We start from the raw sequence: 21,670 nt of genomic DNA, 5'->3' as shown, positions 1-21,670 counted from the left end.
AAGTCTTGAACAGTTATAGCATATATATATATTGAATTATTGAATAAAATTGATCGAATTTTACAAATTAGGATTGTGCAAATTTTGATAAATCGGAGCCCTATAGAAATACGGTCAATATAAATTGTGACATTACTTCAATCAACCCTTGTGTTTCAAAATTATATGATTTTTCTCTGCCAGAGATTTAATCACAGCGAACATGATTTAGTTTATGAAACACAATGCTGTAACTAGAATTTAAAGAGCATAATTTTGACAATAACTCAAATAAGAAGTGAGAAGAGGCACAGAATCATTTTATTTTCAACCAAATTAACGCGCCAAAATTCAGATGTGTCCTTGAACATAACATTGCAATAGATATATGTATAAATATATATATAACGTTCACTTCATTTCTTTTATTTAGCTGGATTGTCATTTGCCATGTCGCCATCTTGTGATCTGTAGGGGATCACTACCGGATTAGTAAACAAACTCACCTATTTCGTAAGGAACTGTTTTCAGTTACTTCCAGTTTCATAAATGGTCAAGGTACCAGAAAAGAATTTCGTGACATTTATCAAATTCAAATCGATGAAAAATGTTGAGATAAGTACCCTATTTGCCATCTCTATGCTCTTTCTGTGGTTCATGCTACTTAGACATCGCCAAGTTTCAAGTTAGCCTTTATTTTTGAAATATCAACTGATTTTTAAAACTGTCCTCTATGTCATCAGTGTCAACGAAAATACTGTTTTTTCTTGTGCATCAGTTTTTGGTAAACAGTAAAAGGGATTATTGTTAAATGGTTAATATTCTAATTACTGACCTCGCTGTTAGCATTTTCCAAGAATATTGACGGAGGACAAGTGAAAATCATTGCACCATTATATTTTTATACAATCACAAAAAATATTGAAAAAGTGATTTATTGAATTTCAGTAAACGAAAGCTAGCAAACGATCAATGAACCTTTAGGCGCAGCAACAAATGTATTAATGAATATAAAAATGGAATGCAGTTTCATTTCATTTTTGTTCTCGTTAAAGCTGTCGTTTCATGTAAGCGATACTACAGTAAACTGGTATTGCATCCGTTGTTTTATCAATGATCATTGTATTTCAATATGTTGTTTACTGCAATGAGCACTACCGCCAAATCCCATGTAGACACCAATGAAAGCATTTAGCTTATCATTCATGGGATAACAACATTTTTATAATTCATAAAATTATGCCCGTTTTATATAATGTTCATTGCGGCGAAGCATACTAGTAGTTAGTTATATGTACACATATCGTGGGAGAGCGGTGTCGTAGACCGACAAATTAATTCCACTGCACACCTGCAAACACGTTGCCTACCACGTGATGCTCTGCTTTGTGGTTTTGATGTGGTACATGGGGCTCAATTAAGGAGCACTACGATTTATTGCCGGATAACTGGAAAGCCTTGTCTCTAAACGAAAAAACAGCATCTGTTATTATTTTTTACTCCTCAATGCATCGTGTTCTGCTTAACGCATTCAAGGTTGTATAAGGTGTTTGGGGATGCTACGCAAAATTACTAGTGAAAGGGTTTTTATCTCTTTACGTAAAGTATGATTTGTTATTTTGTTAAAAATTGTCAAATGAATCACTACTAATCGATATGCTTTAACTAGCCCAAGTACAATTTTCACCTCTCATTAAAGGATTATTGGTGGAAATGTGTTTTCTACAGATTAAAAGTAATTCATCAAACCTCCGGATCAAAAATTATTATTCAATTGAAGACAAAACGTTTAAAATTTGCAGTCGTTGTTTAGTTTCTTTATTTCAATTTTCCTCCTTTTTATTGTTCTCGTTTTTGTTTTTGTTGTCCTCCATAACTATGAATTGCACACAGTGTATTGCCCGAACATTTTTTAGGGTTGGTGTGTATCAAACTTATCTGACGCATGCGGTCATGCTTGTCTGATAATCATGTTTCTCCTCTTTACATGATCGCCACCAAAAGATTAAGAAACCCAGCTTCATTGACCTAAGGCAGGAATTCAAGCTGTATTCAAGGATGGTCACGACACCATATGTAACGTTACTCGGACATATCAGATATATAAGCAGGCAATCCGATTATTGATCCGTCCTTCATCTCTTTATTTTCTCAAAGCAGAATTAAAAAACAAAACCCAGTTTATTTCGATAATAACATTTATTCAACATGTGCTCATTTGATATTTGTATAGGTTAGCTTTCTATTATTTATAGGGTGTATTTTCTTTATAGAAGAACTGATATTTTTTATGTAACCATGGCTAGTGTTGATAGGTTGGTTGATGAAATGATAGGTTTGAGGCAATGTAAGCAAACGTCGTGGAGTCAAATGTTTTACTCCTTCCAAATATTTACAGCTTTGATTTCAAGAACAAAATATCATTGACATTGAAACATTAGACTGTTATATCACCTTCTTCTTCTTTTTCTTCTTTTTTTAAAATTTGTCTAGGAAAAAATCATGTTATTTCCCAAAAATATATTTAAGGATTTCAATTTAACTTTTAAAAGGTGAAATATTTTGGTTTATCTTTTATAAAAACAAGTTACGAAGTAATTGCTTAAAATGTTGTCAATTTTTGATAGAATGGGTAAACTTGATGACTTCGAGGTGACTCCATTTGTAACTAACACCCCTCGTTTAAGGGAATCTCTCAAACTAATTTGTGATCCCCCATAAGTCACTCCCGTGGAGATGTCGCTCGTCAGATGGTAATTTAGAATCAATGAGCTACAAAAATAGAACTTTAATAGACTTTGAAGGTCAGTATTTAAAAATAATGAAATCTACCACCTTCCTAGATTTTCATCTCTAGTGACATTTATAGACTTCAAGACTTTTTCTGAGAAATAAATTGATCTATTGACAAATTGTTATTCAAAATTTGTTAGATATTTTAAAGGCTTTTAAGATTTAAATATTATTACAAAACATCTTCAACTTAAATAAAAAGAAAAATAGGCTTAGTCTAGAACCTTCATTCCTCTTGATATTGTTTTTTTGAAAGAACATACTGGATAACAGGAGTCAAAAGATTATGGTTAAATTTTGAAAAGATTTTTTATATCATTTTTATCACTCATCAATTGATGACAATGTTTATGAGGTTGCATGACTATAGTAAATCAATCATCAATTAATCTTCACCTGTATAACAAAATATGACCACATCCAAGAAGACAGACGGATTCCATTTTGTAGAAAAATAACAAATTGTTATTGTACTATTGTTTCATTTCAGCTCGATTGTACTTCACTAATGATGAATATGAAGACTACCAAGGTGATGAAGCGTACGTCTGCTTGATCCACAATACATTGTGAGATGTGCCACTTTTGATAAAGAGAACATTTCTATTACCGGAAGTAAGTTGACAAACCCACATGGAGCTATGACGTACGTCAAACAGGTCTTTCATAAGATACCTTATCAGACCCATAAACTTGTCCCAATTCAGTAAAAATCTACATTACCGAATGACCGAGTTTTGTTTTAACCTTTACATTAACTCTAATTTATTTCTACAATATTCTCAACCAGTTTCCCAACCATTTTTACAACAGTGGTCAGCCACTGGCTGATTCAAGTTTAAAATTGTGAGGAGCTGTTTATACCGTGTTAAAGGTTATGGATAGTGCAATTCAAGAGCATCATCTTTCACAAAATCGTGCAAAACGTTATCGGGCTGCAATAAACATTATATATCAAACAGCCCTCGTATAAAACATTTATCGCCCTCATTCAGTTATTGGCCATTCTTAATTAACACAAGTTCTATTGACGTTAACTATTTCAAATGTAGTTTACAAAAGCACAGAGCTGTATCTGAATTATCAACTGTTCCGTTTACAGAACGATGCACCCAGACATGTTGTATATATACACATTTGTTACCCCTCCCACATTTGTGCTCCCATGAATTTACTTACCATATTTCAACGCATTTGATTCATGAATATATTGAAAATATAAGATGTTTACCTATCCCAACTTCTATTTTTTGCCAATAAAAGAAAATTCAAAAGTTGTTTATAACATCTATATTGAAACATCGCTTTCTTAAAAAACGGGGTATCGTTTTATTTGTTTGGACTAGGCAGTTGTATTTCCGGTAGAAAGCCTTTTGAGTAATTTATGTCACTGGCAGGCAATAAAGTTTTATGTTCATCATATCAGAATGTTGTTGTGCCGTAAAAATGTCGTTTACTTATGTAAACAAGATTTGACTCATTGGAAGTGCGTTCCAACTTGAGCTACACTCATGATATCACTGAAGAATGCAGTTGAAAGGGATTGAACAGGATATACTTGTGTACAAAGGACTCGAGAAAACAGAGCTGTTACGTACCTTCTTAATTAAAGTATGTTATTTAGAAAAAAAACCCATAATAAAATGAACTAAATATTTGTTAATGTACATAATTACTTTAATGAAAAAAGCCATATCGTCTTAAAAGGGGGTTTAAGTATGACATTATCATATTTATTTCGTACAGTCTGTGATTTTTCTTGTGTCGGTGCGTGTAGATTTGAGACCCATAAGTTTCTAAAGAACAAATCCCCATCTCCCTCGCCATCATGCAATACATGTATAGCATTTACATGTTTGTATACTTTAAATCTTTGTTGGGAAAACCAATATAACAAGATGAGATTTCGTTGAAGAAAATATGTAGGCCTTCCGTAAGATTCCAAAACAGCGATATGTAATAATGTAGAGCTTTTTAACCATTTTTTCGAATTTAAAGATTCAGGCCCCTAAATACGAAAACATAAATAACTTTTGTTTAAATTAAAAGACAAAATGTGCATCTTTGAAGATAGCTCCATCTTGCATCAAGTCCTTAACTCTAACAAATCTCTGTTGATAAAGGCATAAAAAGGGAGATGTTTCACGAACGAAAAATATTTTCAAGTAAGACGGATACAAGGTCACGTTAACAAAAAGTATGAAATCCTGTAAGGAAGATGTGCGGCCATCTTGTACAATGCCTTTTGAATCACTGAGAACAACTGTCGAACTGTGCAGCTACAGACTTAGTTTGAAGATTTAAAAATCTGAAAAAAATATGAAGGGGAATTGTCCTGTTCGTGTATGCATTCTTTTCTAACTAAATGACACGAAGGACTTCATATTTATTGCTTTTATATCTTTTGGCAACATTTTTTGCCATTTTCAGGCAGAAACAAGCCAGTTCAAGAAATGATTACATTTTTATCCTCAAATGTACAAGATGGCCGCACACCCCCCCCCCTAAAACATTCATCAAATCTAGAGAAGGAATATCCAAGAAATTAAAGACGTGACTTCCAGGAAAAAAAAGAAAAAATATAAAACAGTAGAAAAAAAAGAACGGTATTTCACTTTAAACGGAAGATCTGAATTACAGTGACCGTATTTTGGCAATTGGTTTTTGAAGCGCAGTTTGCTATTCGCAATTCAAAAGTGAACTACGTTCCAGAACGCAGTTCGCAATTCATATTTGTGGCCTAAAATTTCCAGGGTTATCTAGTAGTGGTATACCACTACCACTTATAAAAATATAGTGAAGTGGTCATCTCTATTTTTTGAGATTTGGACTTATTCGCAATTCAAAATTTATAATTCATATCGGGGGCCTGAAACTTTAGGGTCATCTACAAGTGGTATACTACTACCACCGTGATAATACGTTGAAGTGGTCATCTCTTGCTTTTGAGATTGTGGCTCCCACTTATACAACACTATTTATTAAAATAGGGTTTCAAACATATATAGGACTCAGAAACTCGAGGGCCCCTACCCTGGGCGCTGAAATTTGCAGGGTAATCTACTAGTGGTATACCCCTACCACTGTAAAAATATGGTGATGTGTTGGCATCATTAGTTGTTTAGATTTGGGTCCCACTCATAAAACACTGTTCGCAATTCAAAAGTGAACTGCATTCTAGAACGCAGTTCGCAATTCAAAATTTTTATAGCTTTCCAAAGATAATGCAATCATAAACAACATGCTTATTTGGAAATCTGTAAACATGTTGTTTGAGATTGCGTTATCTTTGGAAAGCTATAAAAGTTGTGTCACATAGTCAATAAGTGCGATTTATAGATAACGGCCAAGATGTATGCCATTTCTATCCTATTGGTGTTATTTTTACCAGCAAAGGGTAAGTGGTTTGATATAAAAATCAAAAGTACCTAATAAGTGCATATTTAAATATATGAAAATGTGGTCACTTGAAGTTTTAATTCTATTGCTTATTTGATATATTTACTCTAACAAATATCACAATCAACTACTGCACAGTGTATCATCATATGTAGGAAATATAGATATATATGAGTAGGATGAAACGATGAGTAAGACAGTTATTACAGCAATAAATCATTTAATTAATTTTCTAAATCTTTGTTTGCAAATAAAAATATTTTTTTAAAAGGAATCAGGAGCATGCCAAGTCATTTCGTTGAGTTATAAGTGAAATACAGAGCTCACAATTTTCTGTTATGTTAACAAGATTAATGTCCTGTTTTTGTTTTCATTTGTCAATACATTGTAAAAAAGTTCTTTTGAGGTGATTTTTCTATCTGCTGATTAGTTTTGAACATCAATAAACAGTTCCTAGCATTCATCACATTCAAATTAGGTCTAAGCCTACATGGAAACTGCATTTAACCCTACCGTACCCAACACATTTGGATAAAACTTTAAAAAGGGATGAAATCAAATGTAGAGCAATTTTAACTAAACATTTCTAACTACTACAACTTCCAATTTTATGTCATTTAACAAGTCTTGACTTGTAACCAATAGCTATATATATACCAATGTAGAAAAAAAAAGAATCTTTAAAGCTACAAACTAACGAAAAGTGAAGTATTCAAGTGTCTCTTTGTACGTCCTGTGGCTAATGACATTACTTTTTTTATTCAAAATTACGGAAGCTATATTTTCGTCAAAACCTAACTTTTTACAGTCAATTTGATATCCTGTTAGTAAGTTACTACAGTGTTTGCGAGCTTGCTAATTAAAACCTTTATTGGATATCAGAAACAGATTTACAGCTTTTAAATCATTCTTAATCCAATTGAAATATCTATGTTCTTAACAACTTCTCATAAAACCGAATATTTTAGGTATACGATTTTTGACCACTCTAGCTCCTATGTCTTGAGAGAGAACCTTTTAATTCAAGTAGGTTAAAACCGGCCACAACCGTCCAGCTCTCTTAAATGGGCATGGACACGATTTTCTAAATTCTATTTATCTAATTTTATTATTAACAATGCTTTAGCAATGCATTTCTATTCCTTAGTCTTTTTCCAGCTGATTTTTCTATATGCTTTTTCTTTTTAAACATCAAATAACAACTCTTGGCGATTTTTACCATTGATTTTAATAATGTCATGGAATTTTCTGTTCATCATGTAAACATCACTTTGACCTGGGCTTTGTTTAATTAACAAAGAATGAATTTTGGTCTCTGTATCTTTCTTATAACTCGACGACTGACACTCAAATTTTAGCTCACTGTAAGAGTGCTTTAGTAAAGTGAAGCAGTGTTATTATTATAATCGGAAAAATAAGTTTTGACTGAAAACGTGACCCTTTAAATTTTAAGTGAAAAGAGACAATACACGGCGTACGTCTTCAAATCAAAAGTAAATGTAAAATCTAAAAAAACAATTGGCAGCGGTGGGATTCGAACCCACGCCTCCGAAGAGACTGGTGCCTTAAACCAGCGCCTTAGACCGCTCGGCCACGCTACCACGTCGGGTTTTCAATGAAGCATCAGTCAATCATAAGTATACAGAAAATTTTGGGTGAATGAAATTTTCAGGAATATATCATCACTCTTTGAAAAAAAAAACACAAATTTTTTTTTATTTTTATCAATAAAAATTATTTTTTAATGAAATAAATGTCTTTCTCATTTGTTTGACTTCTAGTAGTTAGATCACTCTAAAAAAGGACTAGATGGTCGTTGCCAATTTAACTTAAAAAGAATAGCTCGATGTAACAACATAAAAAATATACATGTAGTTTAAAAGAAGTTAAAAAAAAATATTCTAAGCTAAATTTAAAAGATGAAAATATATGATTTATTTCTTAACTAAATGATGATTTACTGCAACCAAATCATATCTGAAATTTCGAGTAGATCTGATTGAACATTATTGACCTTCGAGCCTAAATAAACAATAACAAATGACTGTGGACTGTTTTATTTAAAAAATGTAAGTCACCACCTTTAGGTTCAGATTAAGAATATGATTTTGAAATTATCTTCATAGATTAAAACAAAAATGGAGAAATTATTTTTGTTTTTTCATAGTTATCTATTTCAAATGTGCATTTGTTTTCTTTTTTATGAAAATTGAGGTTATAGTTAAGATTCAGGAAGTTTCTCTCCAGTTTAGCTGAATATTTCTTATGTATTTAAGAAATGAAAAAAAAACCCATGCTAGCCTAACGGCTATGGCTAACGACACGAACAATATATATTTTCAAATTTTCGTGACAACCAGTCCCTTCTTCAGGACCAAAAAAATACATTATATGAGTAAAAAACAATGAAAACCATTACTATATAATTCAGTCTTATGCGGATAAGACTATGCTTTTTCCTTACTCACCGCAAATTTTATCATATTTTTTTCATTAATTGTATGTTATTAACTATTATATATAAATGTAACCTGCCAATTTAAGGTTAGGCTTTTTTGGGTAGGGATTGAAAAAATCATTCAACTCATTTCCCACAAATGCACCACTCTGCATTTACCTTTGCAGTCTATATGCATATATTTTATCCAACTCTTCAACTTTTCTATCTTCGGGGTACCATGCAGTCTTTGTGTAGGCCAAAGTTTTAATGGGTGAAATAAATAATGAAAATTGCCTAAAAATATTAACAGTTAATTGCCAGGGCTTAGGTGACATAAACAAAAGAAGAGACATTTTCAAATTCCTTAAAAGTAAAAATGATCATATTTATTTCCTTCAAGATACTCATTTTCTAGAAAAAGATGAAAACTTTATACAAACACAATGGGGATGTAAGGCTTTTTTCAATTCATTTAAATCTAATTCAAGAGGTGTTGCCATACTATTTAATAACAATTTTGAATATAAAATAAACAAAATATACAAGGATAGCTCTGGTAATTTACTAATTTTAGATGTCGTTGTGCAGGAGATAAATATTTTACTTATTAATGTATATGGCCCAAATCTCGATACACTGATTTTTACAGTAATCTATCACTTAAACTTGAAGAATTACATGATGACCAACATATTATACTTGGAGGTGATTTTAACCTTATAATGAATATGAACCTAGATTCAAAAAATTATAAAAACCTTAACAATAAAAAAGCTAGACAGGAAGTTATTAAATTAATAGAGTTATTTAATCTTAAAAATATGTTCAGACAAGCAAATCCAGAAAAAACCGAATACACATGGAGAAAAAAAATCCCATAAAACAAGCAAGGTTAGATTTCTTTTTGATATCAGACACACTATCAATAATGAACCCAATAATAACTCATGATAATAGTTATCGTTCAGACCACTCCCCAGTAACGCTACAATTTAAATCAAATGAATTTGTAAGGGGTAGAGGATTCTGGAAATTCAATAACTCCCTACTATATGATAAAGAATATGTAGATATTGTTAAAAAGAATATTAACTATGTTAAAACTGAATACTCTTGTCTAATTTATAACAGAAAAAATATAGAAACTATCAAGCTAGATGACATTCATTTTACTATCAATGATCAACTCTTTCTGGATACCTTACTTATGGAAATTCGGGGTAAAACAATATCATATCCCTCTTTTAAAAAAAAGAAAATGTTACAAAAAGAACAAAATTTGGAAAAAGAGATTCTTAAACTGGAACAAAATCTTTCAGAACAGTCTTTAATTACCTTAACGGAGAAGCAAAAGGAATATAGGTCAAGAGCAAAATGGATTGAAGAGGGTGAAAAACCATCAAAATATTTTATTAACCTGGAATCTAGAAATTATACTTGCAAAATAATACCAATGGTTGAAAGAGAGGGTGGTTCCCATACTAGCTCACAAGAATTTTGAATGAAACAAAAACTTTTTATGAAAAGCTGTATAAACGTAGAGAATCTTATGAATCCATCACTATTCAAGAAAAATTAAACATCTATGATGTTCCAAAATTAAGTAATGAAGAATCAAATGCTTTAGAAGGAAAGATAACTAGTGCTGAAGTACTTAATTTTCTTAAAAAAATGAAAAATGACAAGAGTCCAGGGCCTGATGGTTTTAGTTGTGAGTTTTTTAAGTTTTTTTGGAAGGATATTGGAACTTTTGTTACAGGAGCAATCAATAAATCATATGAACAACTACAATTCTCAAGTCCAAACAAGTTAAGCATAATAACGTGTATACCAAAGGCAGGAAAACTTAAACAGTTTTTAAAGAACTGGCGTCCTATCAGTTTATTGAATATAGTATATAAACTAGCTTGAGGTTGTATTGCTGAAAGAATAAAACCTGTCCTTGATAAATTAATAAACAGAGACCAGACAGGATTTCTAAAAGGCAGATTTATAGGTGAAAATATTAGGCTGGTCTATGATATTATGCACTTTACTGAATATAATGATATACCTGGCCTCTTGATGTTAATTGACTTTGAGAAAGCTTTTGACTCAATCTCCTGGAACTTTATATACAAAGCTTTAGAATTCTTTAACTTTGGACTATCAATAAATAGGTGGATAAAATCTTTTTATAATGGTATTAAAATGGGTGTCATTCAAAATGGACACATTTCAGATTATATATATCCAGAAAGAGGTTGTAGACAAGGTGATCCAATCTCCCCATATCTGTTTCTACTGTGTGCTGAAATCTTAGGTATAATTATAAGAAATAACAAAAACATTAAGGGCATAGTTATTGATGGAGTGGAATATAAACTTTCTCAATATGCAGATGACACATCTCTAATATTCGATGGTTCATCAACATCTATGGATGGCATTGTCCAAGACTTAGATTATTTTGCAAATATATCAGGGTTAAGAATAAATTTTTCAAAAACTAAAATGATTTGGATAGGAAGTAAAAAATTTTCAAATGAAGTTTTCCATCACTCAAGATGGAAACTCGACTGGAAAAATAATACTTTTGATATGCTTGGAATAAAATTCTCAGTAAATTTGCCAAACATGGTTGAACTTAACTATTTACCAAAGCTGATCGAGATTAGAAAATTACTTAAACAATGGAAAGTAAGAAGGATGATCCCAATAGGCAGACTTACTGTTCTTAAGACGCTAATTATACCAAAATTAAACCATTTAATTCTTGCATTGCCAATGCCTAATGATAATTTTTTGAAAGATCTTGAGAGCGAAATGTTCGAATATTTATGGAACAGTAAAATACATAAAGTTAAAAAAGACACTGTTATTCAGGATTATAGACATGGGGGGCTGAAGATGATCGACTATAGGAAATTTATAACTGCACTAAAATCCACATGGATCAGACGAATACTACATTCAAATTGTAAATGGGTTTCTTTACTCGAGTCAGTAATTCATTGTAATACTGGTAATCTGTGGAAAAGGGGATTTTTGTTTGTTCTTGATATATGTAAGACTATTACAAATCCCTTCTGGAAGGATGTTTTTCTATGCTAGACTAAGGTTAATGAAAATTCTAGTAAAATAAAAATGAACATTTGGTATGAACAAATATGGGACAACCCAAAGATTCAAATAGAAAATAAACCTATCTTTCTTAAACACTACTTCAATGCAGGCATCTTCTTATTGTGTGATTTATATAACCTTGGTGGACAATTTTTAAGTTACGAGCAATTTTTAGAAATGAATATAAAAACAAACTTTATTGAATATTGTGGAATTAAAAAGGCAGTGACCTCAAGAACAAAACATATAGCACCCTTTGATAAAGCCTTTGGACCACATATCCCCTCTTCTTTAAGAATATTTCTTAAAAATGAAAAAGGATGCAATGATATGTATCAATTACTGGTAAATAATTGTAAACAAGCTATTACAGCAGTGACAAAATGGCAAGCTAATGGAAATATTTTTTCGGAAAAAACATGGAGTAGAATATTTGAACTTCCTTTTAAAGTTACACAGGAAACAAAACTCCGGGGGCTCCAATTCCAAACACTCCATAGAATAGTTCCAACAAATGAATATCTTTTTAAGTTAAATATTTTGAATTCTTCATCATGCACTTTTTGCAAGAACTATATAGAAACAATAGAACACCTTTCTTATGACTGTGTACATGTAAAAGAGCTTTGGGTTAAGATAGAAGAATGGATGCTAAATAAATTTAATATAGCTGTTTGCTTTGATAAAATATCTGTCTTGTTTGGAAAATATACAAACAGAAACATTTATAGACTGCAGAATTTACTTATTCTTTCTGTAAAACAGTATATTTTTGCATCTAAATACAAACAAGCGACAACTCCATCCCTGTACTTTGGTTGTCTAGAGAAAACGATAATAGATAGGTTGTATATAGAAAAATATTTACTACTGAAAGATTGTAAATACAATGAATATGAAAAACACTGGCAAGATATTTGTAATAAACTATAATTGTCTACTATCATAAAAGGGTCATTATACACACACATATATTATATTTAAAAAACTATAGCTGTTTAAAATTTCTTTTTTAGCAGAAACATAAATCCATATACCCCACCCCCACCCCATTTCCCCCCTTCCCCTTCTTTTATCTATCCTCTTCATAAACCTCAATCTCATTGCAGATATATTTACGCAACAATGTTATGTATGCTTATGTCTACATTGTGCAAATATAAATATTTATGCACATATGTATATGCGTTATTCTTAAAAAAGCATATTTTTGTATATGTAACTTTTTCTCTTCTGTATTATACCTAAATCAAAATACTGAAAGCAGATATTATGTACTTAATCTGTGTTTATATTGTGCTTTGACATTGACATAAACAAATAAATTATAAAAAAAAAAAAATGAAAACAAAATCTTAAGCTACTACTAAACACGCCTGATTAAGTTAATTAGCTAATTAAAATTGACGTCCGAAAATATCTTATTCAGGCAATAAGTTGGCAGTCGATTGATTACTTTAGAGCGATCGGCGGCAGTATCAACACCTTCTTAGAGAATGTGAACAAAAATGTTTATGATTTAGCTGTTCTTTTTATAGTTTCCTAAGTAGTTTAGTAGTAGCTTTAGATTTTGTTTTTATTTTGTTATTTTTAGTGCTTTATATATATATATATATATATATATATATATATATATATATATATATATATATATATATATATATATATATATATATATATATATATATATATGTAGATAAATAAAGCCTTGGTACAGCAAAAAATACTTAAATAAATAAAACAGAATGCGACAGTCCAAATTAAATAAATTGTTTATTTAATTTGGACTGTCGCATTCTGTTTTATTTATTTAAGTATATATATATATATATATATATATATATATATATATATATATATATATATATATATATATATATATATATATATATTTATATATATATATATTACACACGAGCGTTGTTCAGAAATTATTCAGACAACACAAATAGTTCCCTTTCAAAGAGACTTTAATTAGAAATTAAATCATATATGTTTATTTTGCTATTTATATTTATTGTGACTTACTTTTGTGCAAGTTGGACTATAGTTCAATTTGGAACATGGAGATAGTACAAAAATATATACCTAACAATAGAAAACTGACTGCGACGGTTAATTGAGTTTTGACGTCAAGGCGGCGCAGCAAAAATACATCAAATTGGTAGAAATCTCGGAAGAAGACCTTTTTGGACCAAGGAATTGCTTAAACAAAATTTAAAATCAATACCATGGAAAGGGGTAAATTTGCAATTTTTAATAAAGAGAAAAGATGAAAAATGAAGTATATGCCATGTTTTCCGTTCGGATGTAAGGTGGTTAATACATAGGAGCAAGGAAAACGTTCAAAATGACGTTGCAACGAAATTGTGGTTTTTCTGGGTCAATTGATTAGGCAAGTTGCTTACCAGGATAAACAAATGATGTCATTAACTTCAAACTTTTCACGTTAATAAAAGGTATCCTGGTTTAAGTTTAATCAACCAATTGAGGCGTTACAACGAAAATTAATATTTTTTTTAAACTGCGATTTTGAAAAAAAAATAAGTAAATGTTTAGAGAACTTATTCAAAAGCAGTTTCATTTGTAGTCTTGAAGTCGGTGAAAACGTGCATTGTCAAGTGTTTATATAACAATGAATTTATATATAGTCAAATGCTTTTTTTTTTGCATTGTTTTGTAAATTACACCTTAACTGTCAAGATAACCTTCTATTCAAACCAATGGGCAAACCAAATTTATTTTATTTTTTAAAATTATTGACACTCTTTTGCATTTTCATATGTTAGGTACAAATTAACAACAATATGTCTCTTTACACAAAATACTCTCATCGCATATTCCTTCAAGCATTCAACGTTAACAAACATATGTTCTTTGCCTATACTCATAAAATAATTCTAAAAAGTAACTTAATCACCGTGGTGTAAATTGAAAAATAAATGATTTGGACACAAAAAATATTTTTCAGTATATTACTTTATTGTTTGGTGAAAGTCTTTTGAAAAAAATATTTACAAATTTAAAGTATTTATGGGTCAAGTACATCTCCTCTGTATAAAGAGGTAAGAAAGTGAAGCTCTGTTTTATAACCTCTTGTCCTATATAACTAGTTTTAAATTTAGAAAAAAAAACGCTGGCTTTTTTTCTCGGGATTAAGGCAACATAACAATGGAAGACAATTTTCAGTTCAGATTTAAATCTGTCTGATAACTTCTTTTAAATTCTTTTTTTTTTTTTTTTGTTTATTGGTAGGTACTCAAAGATATCAAAATAATTTGTCCAAAGATTTTCTGAACGCTTTTTTAAAATTTTGATTGTTGTTTTTAAATGAATACAACATATTTTAGGCGATGGAATAATGGAAAGACCGATCTATGATACAAGTCTTCATTAATTATCAAAATAAAACAAACTAATTTATTTATTATATTTACATATTATATAATAATACATCTGGTTCTTCTTAACAAGCATATTTTATGAATCAAATAGTTTAAACCAAAGCATCGATTAAAACAAAGTCAGAATTTGAATATTATTAAATAAAGATTTACTATTCGATGTTCAAAAATGCGATTTTTTGTAGCATTAATTTATCAATTTTTACTTGTTTTGACAATCTTTATCATTGAATTTAGGTTTTAACGTTTCAACAAGAAGACCTCCTAGCATTTACTTGCAACCAGAGGAAAATGTTTATTACAAACAGGGAGAGTCCGTGCAATTACCCTGCAAGGCAGACGGAGACCCAAGACCAACGTAAATCCTTGGAAACCATCCATAAATTAAAATGACAATCTTTATTTATCTTAAAACTGAGAAAACAACTTTCAAATAGTCTATGCTAAAATTTTAATGGATTGTTGAGAGCATTGAGAGTGGCTAAATATTTAATGAAAAATTGATATGTGTTCTTTCTTTATGATTTCGCTTGAATTTCTTTCTTTCTAAAGAAGTAATTCAACTATTTCTGAAATAATTTTTAAAAAATATGAAAAAGTGATATCATGTTTATGAAGAATTTTCAACCAGCAATCTGAATTTTACTATTTTAGGTACAGGTGGAAGAAAAATGGAATTCATCTTAATTTCGGCAACATTGGTGTACGATTCATTCAACTGCCGAATGAGGGCACTTTAGTCATTAATGCCCCAGAAGCCAAAGACGAGGGCATTTACCAATGCATTGCAGACAACGACTATGGAACATCAGTGTCAACTAAAATCAACTTTAGGTGTTCTATTTTATTTTAAATATTCTCCAATATTTACAGATCTTTATGTAATCTATCATACACAGTCATTGAATTTTTTTGAATTGCGTAAAATTAATCATCAAAATCTCAATTAATTACAAAATTTGTCAGCCTGATAAGGTTTATCACTGATTCACTATTTCCATGGCATAGGATGGGTAAACTTGATGACTTTATGGCGGCTTTCCCTGTAACTCACACCCCTCGCCTGGGAGAATCCGTCGTACTGAATTGTATTCCTCCCCCAAGCTACCCTCCTGCATCAGTACAGTGGGTTCTCGTTACACCTGAGGGTCATGTTGAACCTGTTAATTACGACAATAGAATATTGATGGATTTGGATGGTCAGTAAGCTGTGTACAGAAGGGCTATGGTATTCATGTGAATGTTAAGGCCTGTGAGCCTTTTGTTTGATTTAATTTCTTACATCAATTTATATGTTTCTAAACATAAATAAACTTTAAAAGATTAATTTACCGCTTAAAATGGATTAACAAAACAAGAAAGTCAGTGAATACAATAGTTTACAAATTAAACGATAGAAATGCTAAGTAACTCGTAGTTTTCACAAATAAGATTTGGTGCCATGACTGCAAATATTTCCCGTTTGTTGCGAAATGATATATTAAAATAAACAACCTGTCACACTATTTCATACCTGTTTTAATTCACTTTTTAGGCACAAAGACCAAACAAAATCAGTCGATGTCATAATCTTATTATCAGTCGAAAGTAATTTTAATTTTCATATTGGTTTACGAAGTACATGTATGGTGTATTAGACGCACGTGGTAGAAACTTCATGAGTTGACATAAATTTACACTAATCTTCCCTTGAATTATCTTTTAGGTCGTTTGTACATAACCAATATCCAGGAGCAGGACAAACAAGGGGATAAGGCCTACGTATGCATGGCCACCAACTACTTCATGAGGCGTAACACTTATGATAAAGCAAATTTCATTATTCCAAGCGGAAGTGAGTAGATAAACTCTCATAAAATAAGGTTTTGGAAAATTAGTTGGCATGATTGTCGCAGGGAAAACTTTTGATCGAATATTAAAGTCCGTTTATCATGTACTTAACAACTCGATTTTTAAATGCAATGTGCTTTTTCTTTAAATAGTATACATGCAACACTTTTTTATTCGTCACAATGGCTTGTGATATTAATCTTCCAGGCGTTTTGCACAAATTTTATCATCTGCATGAATTGTTTGTCTTAATTTTCAAAACTATTGCAAGAAAACTGATTTATTATAGCATTGAATCATGATTTTTTGAAGTATACACTCTCATAACTGCCGCTGTGTGTGCGTACAAATTGAGTAACGCGCGTTAGCGCGTTATGAAAATTTGTATGCACACACCGCGGCAGTTATGAGAGTGTATACTTCAAAAAATCATGATTTAATGCTTATATTTACATTTTTTCAACTTCTTGCCTTGTCTGCAAATGTGATTCATGCCTTAAAATTCCTATCTTATTCTAAGGGTAAGATAATATTAATGGAAGAGCCACAGTAACAGCCACAAGCGTGAACTTTGATTTTCGCTTGTGACGTTGCAGTTTGCAGCGTTCAGCGTTTGTGACGTCATAATAAAACTCGTCAATTTGACCTTTGACTACTTGTTGCATTTAGAGGCATTTGAAGGTCACAGAATTTAATGGAAAAACACAGTAGAATGTAAATATAGAGAAATACATGCGATGGAAACAAAATTTATTCTGATGTAAACTCTGTTAGAACAGTATTATTAACCGTGTACTGAACCAACCCTGTTATATTCGTATATTTTCTCATTTTAAGAAGTGTTCTAGTATTTTTTTCAACAGATATATTCACCACTATTTTAAGTATGAAGGAAATCATTTTTCTACTTTAGGTACGCCTGTTAATAGACCTGTTGGATATTTTTGGACCTCACCCTCAGAGCAAGTTGGTATTATAGGGGAAACCTTAAAACTCAAGTGCATCTTCAGTGGAAAGTATGTGGAAAACTTTTTCTATGACTCAGTGAAATATCATCATACGTTGTCGATGTTTGTAATATATACGTTTATAAATTTATGTTAATATTTTATATCAAAATATTTTTTACAACTATGTTGTAAAACTTTTGATTAAAAAATACGTGTGCTTGTGGAATATTACATGAATATCTCCTTTGCGTTTAGTCCCACCCCTGAAGTGGTTTGGTTGAAAAATAATGCAACTCTCCCGGACACTTATGAGGTTTCTCACGGAGGCCATGAGCTGACAATAGCAAACCTGACAAAGGATGACGCCGGCCAATACGAGTGCATAGGAACAAACTCACTGGGACACCAAATATTCAGAAGTTTTAGAAGTTTTGTTGTCAGAGTGGAATGTAAGGACAGAAGAAAATGGGTTTTTTAAACAACTAACTTCTTTACATCTTTATTTTTGTTTAAGAGGAATATTGTATACAGGGTAATTTTCACCCCGTATAATTTTCGCCCTTCAACACTTTGTACACTTGCAACCAGATTCGCTTCTTCTTGAATTCGCCCAGACACAGTTTTGTTTAAAGAAAAATATGTTGAGACATTGGGATTCACCCAGTCTTAAATACGACCGCTGACAACGAGGGCGAAAGGGGCGAAAATAAAATGGGTCGAATATTTCCCTGTATAAAGTATTCATTTTTAGTTTTACAAACTGATCCTCTCCTTAGGATAATTTTGCCGACATGTGCTTGTTTGGATCAAGACAATAGATGTAATTGAAAACCTTTGAAATGTTTTATTGCAACCGAGCAGTCAGGACAATATGGTGATTCTGAAATTAATTACTTTATTTATATTTAAGGAATAGGGGATCATTCTTTGAGTATTATGAGGTGATAATTTCACTCGGGGCGTGGCTTTATGATAGATTTGACCACGCTCCGACCGATTATCACGTCATAATATTCAAAGAATTATTACTTATATTTATATTAAAATCAATTATAATGTGTACAGGTAAAAAAAGTTTACCTTTGAACTTTACAGACATATTCAGTGTTGTAACTTTAACTGCAAAATTGACACTGTAATCAACATAAACGCAAAGACTAAACATTTACACTGATAAGTAATGAATAAGTCAACATGAAATTCACATACCGTAAGATGCAGTTAAGAATTCGATTGAATACCAACTTCTGGAATCGCTATACTGTTCTAATTGCTATACTGTTCTAACTTTTAAAAAATATAGACTAAAATAAATATAGATTTCATATTCTGTTTTATAACGACGAAATAAAAGAAAAAGAAACGAATAAATACACATGTAGATTATAATATACTCTTACTATCATATAAAGAACTAGTATTAAGTTTTTTACCTGATCTTTTTATTCAGTGGTCCTTAAGTTCAGTGGGATCAATCGCATCTAGGGTAGAAATACTAGAATTGTGAAGACGAGTTTGATGTTATTATTGTTTTTAAAAAATGGGTGTAATCTTCTACCTTTTAGCCAAGCCGGACTGGGAGGAGGAGCCAAAAGACGTGGAAACAAGTGCTGGAACATCCGCCACTTTTATCTGTAAGGCCAATGGTTTCCCTGAACCTAATATAGCGTGGTTTATCAACGGAATCAAACTGGAAGGTAGGGTTAACTTGTATTCTAAAGGCTGTGACGCTGACCGTGTAGTTCAACGATGTTACTTAGTAACGATATCCAAATGAGAATGACTTGTTGTATTATTTAAAGGGACTTCGACACGATTTGACTTAAAATTTTCAAATTTTATTTTTCCATTTTTAATGTTTATAATGATAAATATAGAAGTTTATAATGCTATGTCAAAATTTGAAAGTCAAATATCAAGTTATAAGCAAGATGCACAGTTCATAATTTTTTGTTTTGTAAACAAAGCCCGATTATTGTCATGTTTACATATTCGTTGTATTGGTGTAAGTTTTAATCAAATTTATCTTATTTTTTGTTGATAATAGTATCTATGAAGATATTGAATTAGCTTGAACTGTTTTTTCATGTCATTTTGTCTAAGAAATGGTAATTCTCTACATTACATTTTTTGTAAACAACTATAAGACTCGAGCTTTGTTTACATAACAATCAATTCTTACCTCTGTATCCGATTGTAACTTGGCTTTAACATTCAATATTTTGATCAATCATTTAAAATGCACCAGTAAACTACTAGTATTCTATACATAAAAAATGAATTTTTTTTTTATGTTTCAAATCGTGTCCAATTCCCTTTAATTGTAAATTAATTATTAATTATAAATGTGATTCATAACATTGGTTGAATTAATTAACCGGGTGGCAGTAAATACAAAATTTACAACATGACAACTTGTACGTTTTGTGTTTACTGTTTAAAATTCACAACATGACAATGCTGTAATGGTTTTATAAGATAAAGTGACAGTATATTAATGGAAACTTTAAAAGGAACCTTTGGACTCTTTTCCATTTTTTATTTCTATCAAGCTGACATTAAGCTGACATTAAACCATTATTTTACATTCGAAGAATCTACCGTTCCTATAATTCAAAGTGGACGCTTTATAAAACCTGATGCTTACAACATAACCTTCGTGCAACTGAACAATCACGACAGTCTGGTGCTTCAGTGTAACGCCTCCAACGTCCACGGTTATCTGTTTGCTGATGTTTATCTCAGCGTTCTTGGTAAGCATTTCTTTCCTTTTAGCGAATAGTCATTCAAATTCATTTAATCAACAAATTGTTTATAAAATTCTAGTAAAATTCAGATTGTTTTTAATAACTACGATAATGTAACAGTATATTTCTGTAGCTGGCTTGGTCATCAAGTCGAATTAAGTCTTTGATACTGATGAAGAATTTTTTATTCTATATTGGAACAACATCCGGAATTAATTACGTAAATTCATACATACATGCGATAGACAAAATTGTAAATAAAGGTTATTTAAACATTTGAAGTGTTGAAGAAATTACAACTTTTACAATTTCTATTTTTACAGAGAATCGTCTCGGACCAATGATAGTTGGCTATACTGAAATGACGCTGCATACTAAGTAGTCAATGTAACTTTATTTTTATTTGCTTATGATATGTTACAGACGGCAAAAGCAAAATAACTTTTACGTTATAAAGCACATAGTAACGATGATATATCATTTGATTTTTTTTTTAAATTATTGTGTGATAGTTTTTGCTGCATGTCAAAATCTGTTCAAATTTATTTTTTTAAATATCAAAAAACTGAAATGTTGAATTTAATTTATCAATTGTTCATGAAATTATAATATCACCATATAGAAATGCCATTATTATACTTGATAAAGCCTTCATATTTGGTCAAAATTGATTCTGGAAAAGACCAGTTGACCCTCAAAATGAATTGGGTTTATACGACAATTAATATATAAACATGCTATGTCATATGAATAACATTACTACATTACTTAGATTTAGAACAAGCCATCATAAACTGCCAATTGAGACAGGCAGATGAAACAATATACCTAGAAATCAACGATTTTGTAATTTATGTAAAAATAACATTGGTGATTAATATCACTATATTATGATATGTCCAGATTTGAAAGAAAAAAGAAAAGCCTATTTACCATCGATGTATTATAGACGACCAAATGCTTCCAAATCTGTTTAAAATTATTTTCATGTTTAAAACAAATAGCTGCTACTAATAACCTATT

The 21,670-nt window shown here is 30.8% G+C and overlaps 1 protein-coding gene and 1 non-coding gene across 2 annotated transcripts; one reads left to right on the top strand and one right to left on the bottom strand.

The window, feature by feature from the left end:
* Positions 1-6,071: 6,071 nt before the first annotated feature.
* LOC128181852 (neuroglian-like) lies at positions 6,072-21,539 on the top strand. Its single transcript, XM_052850394.1, has 10 exons — positions 6,072-6,169; positions 15,358-15,478; positions 15,775-15,954; positions 16,129-16,319; positions 16,826-16,954; positions 17,864-17,966; positions 18,156-18,349; positions 19,466-19,597; positions 20,495-20,653; positions 20,971-21,539. Exons 1-10 carry the CDS (start codon positions 6,124-6,126, stop codon positions 21,027-21,029), a joined length of 1,314 nt encoding a protein of 437 aa, XP_052706354.1. The 5' UTR covers positions 6,072-6,123; the 3' UTR covers positions 21,030-21,539.
* On the bottom strand, positions 7,691-7,772 carry Trnal-aag (transfer RNA leucine (anticodon AAG)). Its single transcript has one exon. It is a non-coding gene; the product is annotated as a tRNA-Leu (tRNA).
* Positions 21,540-21,670: the final 131 nt, after the last annotated feature.

The sequence above is a fragment of the Crassostrea angulata genome, chromosome 4 (genome assembly GCF_025612915.1).
Source record: "Crassostrea angulata isolate pt1a10 chromosome 4, ASM2561291v2, whole genome shotgun sequence".
Lineage (NCBI taxonomy): Eukaryota > Metazoa > Mollusca > Bivalvia > Ostreida > Ostreidae > Magallana > Magallana angulata.
This window is presented reverse-complemented; position numbering and strand designations above follow the sequence as displayed.